Source organism: Dermacentor silvarum, chromosome 6 (assembly GCF_013339745.2).
Source record: "Dermacentor silvarum isolate Dsil-2018 chromosome 6, BIME_Dsil_1.4, whole genome shotgun sequence".
NCBI lineage: Eukaryota > Metazoa > Arthropoda > Arachnida > Ixodida > Ixodidae > Dermacentor > Dermacentor silvarum.
In genome coordinates, this window is record NC_051159.1 from 161,612,029 (window position 1) to 161,626,067 (window position 14,039).

Sequence of the window (14,039 nt, forward strand, 5' to 3'; positions counted from 1 at the left end):
CACCGCGTAGCAAATAATAATAATAATAATAATAATAATAATAATAATAATAATAATAATAATAATAATAATAATAATAATAATAATAATAATAATAATAATAATAATAATAATATATTGAGAAGAGTCACATTCACAACATTGGGCGCCAGATATATTCTTCAGGGTTTGCGGAAGTATAACAGCGCTACTTCTTGAACGAAGACAAAACCGAAGAACAGACAAGGACAGATGCTTGTCCTTGGATGTTCTTCGCTTTTGTCCTCGTTTGAGAAGTCATGCTGTTGTACTTTGAGTCGAGCAGAATCAACTAGACCAATCTCTGACGTCTGCGGAAACTATCCGTGCGGGAGACAACGATCTGAGCGAAGGCCGTATGTCAAAGCACTGAACAAAATTTTACGGATTCATACGCTCATTATTCGTCTAGATGCTACCCTGGGACGTATGGGGCCCAAGGACCCGTCACTTCCTTTAAGCTGCAGGTTGAATAGTTAATACATGAGGCCTACGCTGTGAATTTCTAAGAAAGTTGCGAATGATAAGATGGACAGTGCTCAGCGATTCAAGCGCGAAACTCGAAGCTCATGGAGTGCCGGCGCTTTTTGCGCTACCGGCGGCCGCTGAGAACGCCACGATGATGCATTAGGAAACAATGAAAGCGAGAGTCTTTGTGAGGCATTGTGACTACACTTGCCCCCTCCCCCAGCGATCACCCAGTGCTCACCGGTGCCACATAAATCGCCGAGCGCCATGAGGTCAGATTATTGTGTTTAAATCGCTGAACACTGGACATGCAAAGGTTTTTCGTAGTGCTCTTATAGCGCAGGTCTCCAATGAAACAAGCAGAAGAACAAGCTACGTTTCCACAATATAAAATCTTGTGTAAAGTATCACCTAATTATCATGCGGTGCGGAATACCTGTAGAAAAACAGGAGAGTGTGCTCTTCCGTAATGCAAAAATGGTGCCAATCCTAAATGGTATATCACATACGCCGCTTTCAATGTGCACATGGCTGCACTAATGTAACGTACTATTGACCAAAAAAGTTTACGGACCAAGAGATCTGACAAAGAGCTGAACATCTCCGCAGCCTCAAAACGCCAGCCTGGTATTCCCATTTCCAGCCTCTACTCGTGCATGCGAACAAAATTGTGATGTACGGTTTTACAGGCTACTTTTAAAGGCTGCTCGGATATTTAGCGTTTTTTGAGATCCCGTGGTCCGTACACTTTTTTTGGTCGATAGTGCAATAAAGGCAAAGTGCCACCGATGCATACCGAGTTTCAGAGAACGTAGATTTAGTCATTTCGGATGTAATTGCATTCAAGGATGCTATAATGAGCAGACACGCAATTTTTGTCGTTCCCTGAGCTTGTTGCGTCAATACATTTCAGACAGCAAGTTGTCGAAGCAAGGGCAGCGAAGCATGCGCCCACCACAACTCCTACGCTCATCAAGCTCATGCATGATCAGGCCTAGCACAGCTTCCCACCGCCGCCGTTAAGCATAAGTCATGACCGAATAGTCGCAGCTAATGTACTCATACAGGATGTACAATATCATAGTAAAACCTTCGTTTTTTTATGTTAGTTGTAGTTTGGGCTAAATAAGTTGCCGTAGTAGACGATGTGATCATTACCAAAGATTATATAACGCAATTGCCTCAACACTGCACCCCTCGCGTTAATTTAATTGGTTGGTGTTATCTGCACCGAAGGCTCGACACAGCAATGCAGTTGGTGGTGCCCGTGTGGGCGAATGTGAGCACGCTAATCATGCTGTCTTGTCTTTTGTCTAACTCATACAGGCGAGATAAGCGCTTTGCTGATCACATTAGTGACTGGCGGCAGGCCGATTAAGCCCAAGCTGCTAGCACATTGAGTAACGCTTACATAAGCGCGACTCTTCTACGAAATAGCGTGCCGCACTGTGTGTTTAAAGCAGTTATCGATGTTTACCACTATTTTAAATCATGAAACCAATGCGAAGACAGCTGCGACCATTTCTTTTGCATGCAGGTTCACAAGAAGACCTCCTTCATCCGTGGATTCTTCGCGAGGCGTCCATAGCCAAGGTGCCGAATGGAGAAGATACATCATCAGAAGGAGGCGAACAGACACCTTGAGGCACAATGAGTGCGCGTGTGATAGTGCGTGTGTGCGTGTGAGCATATCCACACAACCAGGCGCGTGTACGTGTGTGCTTGCGAAGACACACGAGCATCGCTCACCAACCAGGTAACCGGCTTGTTGGTTTGTGTGGCATATCCATCAGTGCGAGGCAAGTAGACCAACACACCACATCACTTGTCGCGTTCTGAAGTGCTCGTGCCGGCGAGCACTCTCACAGCAACGTACAGCATCATTGTGTCGTCATTTCATCGCTGCGGAAAACCATGACCTGTCAGCCTGCGTGAGTGGCTCTCAAAGACTCCTGTGCGCTTGTCCTGGTACACTTGTCCCGGTACATCTTAAAGAATTAGCATCACTGCATCACACTACATTTTATTTATACACTGACGTCGGATGCGTTCTCCACATTACGCGCAGTATTACATTGCTTCATTCGTCATTTCAAGCACCGGTATAAGGTGCGTGGTTTGTAAAAGCTCTGAAAGAGTTAGGAGCTGCCTGCAGTCATAAATGATGAGATAGAAGCTCACCACAAACCACGGGGTTTTCGTAGACGAAGAGAACACTGACCACAACGTAGTGGTCCGTTGCCCATCACCACTTCTTTTGCGGTGCGTTTGCTGTGCCTTAGCTCAACCAGTATAGTATGCATGACTATTTATAAAGGATGAGGCTAATGGTGGCATTAGATCAGCAATGGATAAAGCTGACGATGAGACATGGCGCGAAGTACATGCCCGAATGATATGACGATACTGCAGGACAATATACATACATACATACATACATACATACATACATACATACATACATACATACATACATACATACATACATACATACATACATACATACATACATACATACATACATACATACATACATACATACATACATACATACATACATACATACATACATACATACATACATACATACATACATACATACATACATACATACATACATACACACAGCTGTGCCAACACAGCACACTTCGTAGTTATATTTCCTTTGACATTTGGTGTTGATTGGTGTCACAAAGACGACCAACGAAAAGAAGACAGGATTAATTTGCGAAGCTGTACTTAGTGCATTACACGTTTGGGTGCGCCCACTAAAACAATCGACGCGACACGCACGGTACCAAGTTATTTATAGTGATCGTAGAAAACAGAAGCAGTAGCAGTGTAAGCTGATGAAACAGTCCTATACATCTCACGTTTGCATTTCGTTCGAAATAGAAACTAGGAATATCACACCCTGCAGTATTTCCAAAACTCGAAATTTAAGCGCACAGCTAGTATAGAAGGATGACAAATATATATATATATATATATATATATATATATATATATATATATATATCATTTGGAATTATTATAAAGTGTAAGCGATAATCCGGATGCTACACTGTGCTGATTTGGTTTCCATTGAACGTGCCGAGGATTCCGTAAATAAGCATTGTGAAATGAGCATTCTATAGTTGCTGAAGTCTACCGCTGTGGGGGGCAAAATACTTTTTCGCCGGCTTATTCTTTACGTATACGTCATGATCAATTGCAATGTATACAACGCCACTTCTCTTTGCGTATCCTTAGAAAACATCTGCAGGTTGTGGAAAGAAGCAGTGTGGACCACCTTATCAGTAGTGTTAGACCTTTGTTGAATATGTGGTATAGTGAAGAGAATGTACGAATAAGCTATATTGGCTAAAAACATTATCTTAGGACCCTACGCTTCTTCGGCGGCTTCAGGAATCTATCATTACGATGCGAGTGATAATAGCAGCCTAACCGCAAAAGTCAAAGCAAAATATGTTGTCACGAAACAAGACAACGGTTTGTGTTTGTGCCCGAGAGACATCTAGTACTCCGCTTCTGTAACACAAAAGTTACAGAAGCGGAGTGATTTGAACATACGTATATGTTGCCGACCATGTAAAGTACACGGAGAGAGCATGCATGCCCATATAACGTATCAGAGATGGTAGACAAAATAGGAAGGCTTCGCCTCCGACCCTGCGCTGCATGCTCTTATTCTTTCGCAAGTAATGCTGGCAGGCGCTGAGCCGAAATTTAGCAAAGCGTTCTTTCGGCTCGAGCCGCGCGAGCAATGAATTTCGCGAAACCGAAATACACCTGATATCGTCATAGAATGCGCTTGCAAATGAAAAAGATTTCTGCAGTCATTGTACAATCTTGTTATTAATTTTATGCTAGGAAAATTTTCAGCAGCACGTCCTAGATGATTATGAAAAGATATGTGGCATGCACGTCTACATGTACATTTTATAACATGTACGTCTACCATGCGTGGAAAGGGAGCGAGAGTTCCAGGTAGACGCACGTAATAGAGTACATTTAACGCCAAAAAAAAGTGTTAAAGACCATGCGAAATGACGTCAAAAAGGATGACATGGTGGAGGAAACGAGATAAATATATAGACTCTAATATTCAATTGTATAACAGTAACCCTGGAAGGTTACCTTTGATTAACTTGAATGGTTAGTAAGGGTTATATTGTGCAAAAAAAAAGTATGCACGAACAGAATAAATTGCTCCTTTTAGAGCGAAGGCTCTACTACGCCATGTCTCGCAAGGTCATTCATCGCGTCGCAAAGACCTTGAGCCGCCGGAGCGCGAGCCTTCGGAGCGCAAGTGTGGCAGATGTGACGTCACGCCACGTGATCCGCTACGGAGAGGTGTCGCAGCTGCGCTCGCTTAGAGCCTCGCCGCTTCGGTACCGCGTGACTAGGCGAGGGTTTAACGGCTGCTTCGCCGGCGCTTGGTCCATCAGTCTCGCCATGGATGGCGTGCCGGCTGGGCCGTCTGCGTGTGCGCTTCAGCGCAAGCGACAGGCTGAATCCAATCATCCAGTAAATGTAGCTAGACGGCAGGGTGCGAAATCTCAAGCAACGGCAAAGTGAGCTGCTGAAACACCGGAGCAAAGAGAGGCCAGATTAGCACGTTATAGAGAAGCTTGCCAAGCCGGAAGCGCGCATAAATGAAACACTGAGTGCATAGTCTTTGCAAAACCAAGTTAAACAGACATTTCGCTCGTGAAAAGTAGGTTTACAAGAGTTAAACCTCAGCCAATTTTTTTTCTTACTCCGTTTTTGCGAACATTCCCCATCCTAACGCACGTAAAAGCACGCATCCTGTACATTCAGTGGCATAGAGATGTGACTAAAACGTAAACGCACACGTTTCTCTTTAGGCTTGTGATCATTCTAAATGCTGGGTTTAGCGCGCATGTATAAATTATGGGACCGTTCATGCTAACAAGCTGCTGGGCAAGCGCACGGACGTCTTCAGAGTGAGCCGCAAGCAAAAAGGCGACATGTTGTTTGTTAAGGTGCTTTTTTGTAAATAGACACCTTGTAGCTAGAGAACTGTGTTTTGCGGACACTTTTTTGAACTGATTGTCTTGTACATACATGCCTTTGCTTATCATGCTTCGCGCATATATCATTGTATATGAATTAGTATTTTCTAAAACACCGCCAGAATCACTGCTTCCTCTGTTATGCACTCGTCACGGTGACACGTATGAGACGCTTCCCGATTTAACATATGTCCTGAAGGTGCTTTTTTGTCATACATTCGGTGTATCATGTGCCGGCATCAGAAAACACTTGTTTTTTTAGTGCCAAAGTTAACGTGTTATCTAACATAAGCAAATGCTGCACAATGTTCTCCATTACATCGCGGAATTCTGGGTTAAGAGGAGTAAATTTTTCTTAAAACCAGGAAGATCTATCGGATATTCCGTGAACGCTTAAGATTGTCGTTCACTCAACATAAGGAGAGGTCATAAACAAAAGTGGCCTATTCAATCGTTTGTAGATTTTATAGCCACCACAAACATAAGCTTAAGTGGCAATCACATGCTTTCCTTAGCCAATACTCCAATTCGTTATCGCTACAGGATGACTTTGTTATTACTCAAAGCCCATCTTAGTATTACGCGGCATTCTATACTAGATAGTTTGCTCTAATTCACCTTATAATGAAGCTTTGTATCGGTTTGTACTGAATCTGATGCATTGTTATGAAAACGTGTTCAACGTAATAATGTTGACCTAAAAAATTCTGCTTGTGGCTATTTCTAAATTACTTTCACTGAAGGCAAGTAAACAAAGGATAGTGGCTGCTCAATACTTCATTAGGGTGACGCAAGAACACAAACGCAGGTTGGCTGGTGACGTAAGCGTGACGTCGTAACCTCGCATAGATAATAGCGCTCTAAAGTGCCAGAACCTGAGTGACGAAAAGATTGCACATAGGAAAGCGTTTATGATAAAAAGAATGAAGGCTGCAAACAAATGAACATTTAAAAAATAAAATGTTTTCAAGTGCTTTGAAAGCAACGATAAGAAGCTGTAAATGAAGCGAGCTCAAAATTTGCATTTAAGTGCATCCAAGCCCGATCTTGCCTGTTCCAGTGAAGAGCGCGTGATTTTAGGTAGCAGTATGTAAACGTTTCAGCATCTCAAGCGTGGAACAGTTAGTTTGAGAGCGTGCTTGCACACAACATTTTGGTCTATTCTCTTATCGGATTTGTTGAGACATGTAATTGAAAATCGCAGTATAATGAAAATCTGAGCTTTCTTCCTCTGCATTTATTACACATTCAAATTATGAGTACCTAGTTGCAGCAAAACTTATGCACTCTAAGGTAAAGAAGTTGTAGCGTTTTTTTGGGCATTGAGAAGCTTAGTTTAGTTTGGCGCCATGAAGACTAGCCGTAGCTCGAGGGTACCGACTGTTTTTATATTTGACTTCAGGCACCGCGGCCAACCTACGATTTATCACTGGCTTATGCCTCTTCCAGTTCACGTATCTGGAGTAGCGTACGACATTTTCTGCCAATCAATGTCCTTAATCTTCATTTCGCCTTATATGATCAGATACTAGCTCCAATAAAAACAACATAAAAGTTATAATGCCAATCTAAACTGCGCCGCAATGAAGACAGAACTTTTCAAACGTCAATTCTGCGTAATGACAAGTAGAAAGTACTTAACTGAATACAACTTACTAAGGTTATTGTTTCGCTGCAGTGCCTACAACATCACGAATGAGTACCATGTAAATGCGAGGTTCTATAGTGACTTTCAAATAAGCCACCTGTGAAATGTTTCCATGCGAGCACCCAGTTGTGCCAAAGAAGCGTTGCCAACACTCCTACCACGTCTTAAATATCTAAAATTGAATATTGAAAGCCACTCATGCGAATTAACGCGTAAACTTGGTATTGCGACGACAAATTGTTATGCGTTTTCATTTTCATCAGTTTTTCGTGTCCGAAGAGCGCAAATCTATTAGCTCGCTTTTGTTCCGTACGCATTTTTTCAGTTTAGGTACTCCTTATGAGTCATTGTAATCTCATTTTTCGTTCCTGTGCAAGGAGCAGATAAGTTATTCCCCGAAGCACTAACCATACTCCAAAGAATCGTACTACCCGTCACAGCTTATATATAACATTTTGTAAAGCCAGCGATTACCGCAGTACTGTAATGTCTGTGTTCTCAATAAATCACCAGAAGAGTACTATGCTGATTTACTTAACCTGATCTGTTTGTACATAATTCGTCTTATATTCTTCCTTTAAAAATATGTTACCATGTACAAATAATTTGTCTGTAGACGTTCAATGCTGTTTCGCAAGGATGTTTTCTTTCTCTTTGAATGTGTTATTACATGTGATCTTAACGCAAAGTGTTGACTAAATTGAAGGTGCAGCCCTATCAGGTTGTTGGAGTCCACTGGTCAGTGTTTGTAAGCAGAAACGTATTAGTGATATTTTAGCAAGTGACGAGAAGGAAAACGAGGACAACCAGCTAGGGCTATTGTTTTCGTTTCAGTGCTGGCGTGTTTCTTTTCTTTTGCTTTTGTATGTCCGAATGCAATTTTCAGCATTGCTATGTGTGACGCAAATATGGTGTCACTTAGGCACTGCATTCTGTGCTATTACGCCGAATACTAGAGTGAGTTGGACGATCGACAGTGCTGCTGCAGGACTAGAGCGTCTGTTGACAAATGGGTAGTTTCCTGCAGGCAGTCCCAGCATACACGTTACCATTCGATTCTACTCTTGAGGAGGGTAAAATAAATAATATAAAATCAGTGCTGCGTACAAGAAACAACATGCGATTTCTGCACAGGCGAGAGCACAACTCAGACTGGCTGTGATGTTCCGATTCCTGGAAAGTACTGATTTAAATACAGCTTTAATATAGTTTTACATACTGATTTATAGTAGTTATATACGATAGTACCACACGTCGCATGTGCCTCCGACTAGCACTTATCTTATAAAAGTTACATAAACATCCTACAATGCAAAGGCATAAAAGGTTTGAGTGTATCGTCGATTGCTTGTACATAACGTTACGAATTCAAAGCTATGAAATGTTAGAAATCAGTGTTTCCTTGAGATCTACCAGATGTTTAGAGTACTTGAAAGACCTGTATATATTATTGCTTTTGTATTCAGTGCACCCTAAACACTTGGCTGTATTACGTGATGAAATTGCACTACATAGCAGCAATTTAGTTTGCACACTGTTTACACACTCCTAAATGGATGGCGGGAAGGCGTTGCTTAATGCGTTCGTTCTCCGACACCAATTCGCAGCATCCTTTTTGACATGCACCACGACATCCTTTCTTTGTGACTGTTCTTGCGTGGTACTTGTCCACATAAAAAGCCAGTGCAGGTGACCTATTTCGACAGCCGCCGACCACAAGAAGGAAGACAACTTCTGCTCACGTCGCAACAAGGTGTTATTCAAAGGCACAACGCACCCTTTATTTCTTTCCCCTACATCTGTTAACGTCCAAGTTGATAATTAACCGCGATTCTTTCCGACTGTGGCAATCACTGCCTTCCTGCCCGATCCCCTGTTGTGGGTACGGGCCATGTGAACTCTGGTCAACAACAACAGAACAAGATGGCGGCTTCTTCAATGACTCAAGCTGAACCACAGCGTGTGCCACAGGAAGGAGACATAGCAGTCAAGTTTACCGCAAGAAATGCTGCGGGTAAGTGCTATTTCTGTGTCTTCTCTGTTGCAGTGCAGGATTCCCGCGATGTCAAGACATCGTGCGTTGGTGAGACCGCTCTCGGCGCTAGCGCAAAGCTTCAGTTATACTGTTCCGTGGCCGTACCGCCTTTAAGGAGCCGATAGCGCACATCTGCTAACCATATACCTTACGAAATTTCAATTGCAAATTAATGATGAAAGCCATTCAAAACGCAATACATATATTCGCTGCAAAAGTAGCATAGTAAGATGCGGCCATAGTGTGCTTTTCATATCTCACAGATGCGGTTTTCATGAGTGGCCATTAACCGAGCTTGCTGACGAAGGCATGGCGCCACAGCCTAGTTTTTAAGCGGAAACAGTTTAAAGACGGCCACTACAAACTTAATTTCAGCCGTTTGATGGAAATAATGCAGGAAATGTTTTTGAGTGTTTTGTTTAAAAAAATATCGCTAATATTTTATCGACGAGTGACACACGCCCCATCAGTTCTGCAGTTTAAGAGCTCAGCATTAAACAGCTAGTTGAAGTTCTGGCTGAGTTTTATTGAAAGCAAGAAGCGGAAACACTTCTGTGCATTTGACGATGACAGTAGTGGCACGAAATAACCAAGATCACGGCATGCCCGACAAAATAGTTCATAGTTAAAGCAGTAAAAGCAGACGAGTGCAAATTTCAACAGCTGTCGGCTCAGTTGGGCACCAATTTTGAATAAAGCGCATGCCTTTATGAACGTCAGTTTAAACAGCGCAGGCGAATTCATCTATGATAACAGGCGACATGTGCACTCTGAGGGTTATTGCCAAGGTTGAACTAGTCAAATTTGTTACTGAACATTAAGAACTCACCTTTACTCAGTGCACTCGGTTAGATGCTCTTAGATCAAATAAATGACATTTATTTCCTGTCGAGCAAATAAATGACATTTATTTCCAGTCTTCATGATGATAAATCAATTTTCAGTGCTTACAGACTTCGGCGAATTCAACGGTGACAGCTGCCAATGATAATTTAGAAATCACGTGCGACAAGCGTATAATTTTTGTGAATTGTCTATGAAAGTGTTTGATCTTACGTTGGGTGCTTACATACGGCATTCATGTCGCTTGCATAGCCTTGCAAATAGAGTGGTAATTTAGATGTCCCGGTCATCATTTTATAAGACTGCAAATAAGCTTGCCAAGCCGGTAGTGTCCTAGTTTCTTTCGTAAGCATCTTGAGACAATGAATGACCACTAGGTAAATATGTTGTGCGTCTGCCCATATTAGCAGCACCATACCCTGTGTCCTTATCGTCACTCCGTGCTTTTTGCCCCATCGCCCTTTTAGCCCATCGCAGGCTAGACGATTCTAAGACATCTTAGAATTTTCTTGCGTAAGTTTCCTCTCTCTGTCGACATCGCATCTTCCTGCGCAGAAGCTGACCTCGGTGAGCTTATCGAGAGTTACTGGTACGACGTCCGCTTCCAGTTCTTCATCGAAGGTCGCAAGTCCACCACTTACTGCATCAGCGCCGAACAGGCACCCACCGTCCGCCTGCAGCAGCTCAGGCTCATCGACATTACCAAGGGGCACTACGAGGTATACGCTTGAAAGCGAATTATTTCTCTAGTCTCCTTTTTTCAGTTCACGACGACGCAGTTTTTCTAACACAAAGTGTGACAACGACTGACAGATTCATGGGTCATAGCAGCGCGAACTAAAACAGATACACAAAGAAAGAGACACACTGGGGCAATCGCTATGATTCATGAGGTTTGACGTCACTAAGCAACAACAAAGCCCTAGTGGAGGACCCCGGAATAATTTTGACCACCCGGGTTTCTTTACTGTGCATCTAAATATAAGTACATAAGCGCTGTTGAACTGCGCCCCCATAGAAGTGCGGTCGGGGATCGAACCCGAGACCTCGTACTCTGTAGCAGAACGACACGGCCATTCGGCTACAGCGGTGTGCATTTGGCAACGAGTTATGCAGAGGTAACTTTGATGAAAGCTGTCACAATGTACGTGTATATCATGAAAATTAACTAAAAAAATTACTCCATCTGCCGCTAAAGGGAACCATGTGTGGATGCGAAGTAGCGGGGAGATGGTTAGCTTGAGCGGGAGATGGCTTCCCGTCCCATGTCAAGGTATATGTACTCGCCACAGAGTCAACGAGAGTTCTGCCGCCGTCGTGGCGGCTCTAAGTTTTATCTCCCCGGTGACGTCACGGCCAAGCTGTGGCTGGTCGAAACCTGCCGAGCCGACGCCAGAGGCGCCTGCTGCATTCACGGACACCGCGAGCGTTTGGCGGGGACACGGAGAAACGCGGGCGGCGTCGGCAGCAGCTCTGCGCGTTGCCTCGTTGGTGCTGCTGCAATTTCTTTCTCGCCATTCGTTGCTCAATCCGGAGAGGAGAGGAGCGTCGGAGAGGAGAGGAGGAATGCCGAGAGGAGAGGAGATGAGACAGGGAGAGGAGGGGAGGAGGATGCGCATGCGCAGTAGGTGTGTGGACGCCGCACGGGGGATGGATGGACTGAGGGAGTGACATAGCACCGACCATAAGATGCTTCGCATCTAAAAGACACACCAGTGTAGTTTAAGATGCTTACTGATGCATATAATATATCCGTCTGGTGATTTCTGAGAGCCACGGCAACGCAACTAAGGTTGTGAAAGTGAGATCTAAAGCTGTTATACGAGAATAAGGGGGTGAATTAACGTTAATCATGTTTTATTATTGTCATTCAAGCCCACTTTAGGTTCCTAGTAAAGCTTTGTTGCTAGTTTACACGACCATAGAAGCGCTTTCGGAGCGCTCTGAAATGACCAGTCGAATATCGCATGAGCCTCTTTAGTCGTTTAGCCTTTGAGAAGGCCGAAAGCCCCTTCGAGCGTGCATGCACAGGCGTCTCTTGCCTTCGGTTCGAGCACACCGTGCCTGACAGACTGACAATTAAGATAATGAAGGGGTTAAGAATTGACATAATTCGCAATTTTTGTTCTTGGTGGAAGAATAATGATCCGCGTCCACAAAAAAGTACTTACGCAAGAACTGTTCATAAGACCAGATGCTCGCTGTCATGGCGGACATATTATCAGCGAAGGTAGGTGACCGATGGGGAAACGAATTTACAAACGAAAAGCTTTGTGAATTAGGCCCCCAAAGCCTTCTATAACGGCGTTTCTCATAGCCCAGGTGCTGCTGTCGGACATTAAACTCAATGAGCCAATCACCCCCAGTGCCTTGCTAGGAAGACTGCAACATTCCGTGAATATGTTGCCATTCATTGTGTCATTATGGCGTGCTAAAGAAATGAACTGCCTTGTTTATGTCCACGACATCCTGAATTATTTGGCTTCCCGTATCTCTGTACAGGCCTCGTTGCTTATCCTGGCATCCAAGGACCTCCCGGAGCTGCAGTTGGAGACGTGTGAGCTACCCAAGCTTTTCCTGACGATCAAACTCAAGTGCGAAGTCCGGGACTGGAAGACACCACCGGCGACGGTCCGCAAGGGCATCACCTGCATCGGCTACATAATTGAAGAAGAAGAAGAGTTCCACTACGGAGAATTATAATGACCACTCGATCGCCATGTAGTCACTCCTGATGTTAATAAAAACGCTCGACAGCAGTGTACCCCGTCAGATCTTGCGGTCACAAGCTGTCCGAATAAAATACGAAGCTATACTGTGCGTGCTATAAGAAAACACAGCTCAAATACGCTTATTTTGTCGACTGTTTGTTGGAATCGTGTAACATTATGGGTGAAGAAAACAAGAAAGGTAATGTACGCGACATGAATGTGTGAACTATTATTCACAAGTTAATTCCAGGGCTCACTAAAGAGATCTGACCAGCTCATTCCTATCACATTCTGAGCACGCTGGATCAGCAGTGCTGGTTGGAACATGGGAATAATTTGTTCATGGAGAGTGTACCAGCCCTACCGAGATATCGGTCACATATGAACTGCGCTCTGAGACTGCAGTGAATGTTTGTGCGCAAGTATTTCTGTGTTCAGAAGATCGCTTGAATCTTTGACTTTGTTTTGTAGGTTTTTATCTCAGTGGGAGCATTTGGGATTTCCACGTACACACCGCATATTATTTTGGCACTCACTGTGGAGATGGATTTTGCGTGCCACTTCAGCTTTTTGTATGTGGTGCTAATAAATATGTATAAATCTCAAACTCTCCAATTTGCTATTCTAATCAGCAGACCGTCCGATCGTACCCGTCTAAGTACGTCAACTTCGCACGATAGAAGGCGGTGCTAATGATCTAAGGTTGCTCGGAGCATTCGCGAAACAACACGGCTTAGGTTGTGTAAAACATTGAACCAAGAACATCAGTTGTATTTCCGTGCCGAGTTGCAGAGAGGACAAGGAGAAAATGGAGACTCGGGTGAGCACAGTTGTTATCCCTGCGGCTGTCAATAAGGTGACTTTGCATGGACACTGAGTACGGTCGACTGCACTAAAGCCCGCACGACACAGGTAACTCAGCAGCAAATATACACAGCGTTTCAAGCGGCCAGTGTTGGCTCACTGTACTAGGCTTCAAGCCAGAACCATAATTTGTGAACACGGATACCGAACAACGCAGCTAACAGAGATGACAAGTACACATAACCTGCAATGTAACATGTTACTTATACAAGCCTTAGTATTTTTATTTGTTGCTGCTTATTGAAGGCGGGCTTTATTTGTAAGCAATAAAAAATTAGGTAGCCAAATAGAAAGCTATCAGAGCAAAGACTGAAAGAACCATCATACTGCAGTTTTCTTCGTTACTACATTTTACAACACGTGAAGAAGACCGTCACTACTACATTTTTTGGAAGAAGCACCGAGTGGTCACA

The 14,039-nt window shown here is 43.6% G+C and overlaps 1 protein-coding gene across 1 annotated transcript; it reads left to right on the forward strand.

Moving 5' to 3' along the window:
• Positions 1–3,537: 3,537 nt before the first annotated feature.
• LOC125946437 (uncharacterized) lies at positions 3,538–12,882 on the forward strand. Its single transcript, XM_049669722.1, has 3 exons — positions 3,538–9,187; positions 10,607–10,770; positions 12,554–12,882. The coding sequence occupies exons 1-3, from the start codon at positions 9,097–9,099 to the stop codon at positions 12,752–12,754; spliced, it is 456 nt and encodes a 151-aa protein (XP_049525679.1). The 5' UTR covers positions 3,538–9,096; the 3' UTR covers positions 12,755–12,882.
• Positions 12,883–14,039: the final 1,157 nt, after the last annotated feature.

Excerpts from the sequence above, each read along its gene's own strand:
- LOC125946437 (XM_049669722.1), top strand. The coding sequence starts at position 9,097 with ATGGCGGCTTCTTCAATGACTCAAGCTGAACCACAGCGTGTGCCACAG. Across the intron at positions 9,188-10,606 it reads TACCGCAAGAAATGCTGCGG|AAGCTGACCTCGGTGAGCTT; the intron begins GTAAGTGCTATT and ends CTTCCTGCGCAG. Across the intron at positions 10,771-12,553 it reads TTACCAAGGGGCACTACGAG|GCCTCGTTGCTTATCCTGGC; the intron begins GTATACGCTTGA and ends ATCTCTGTACAG.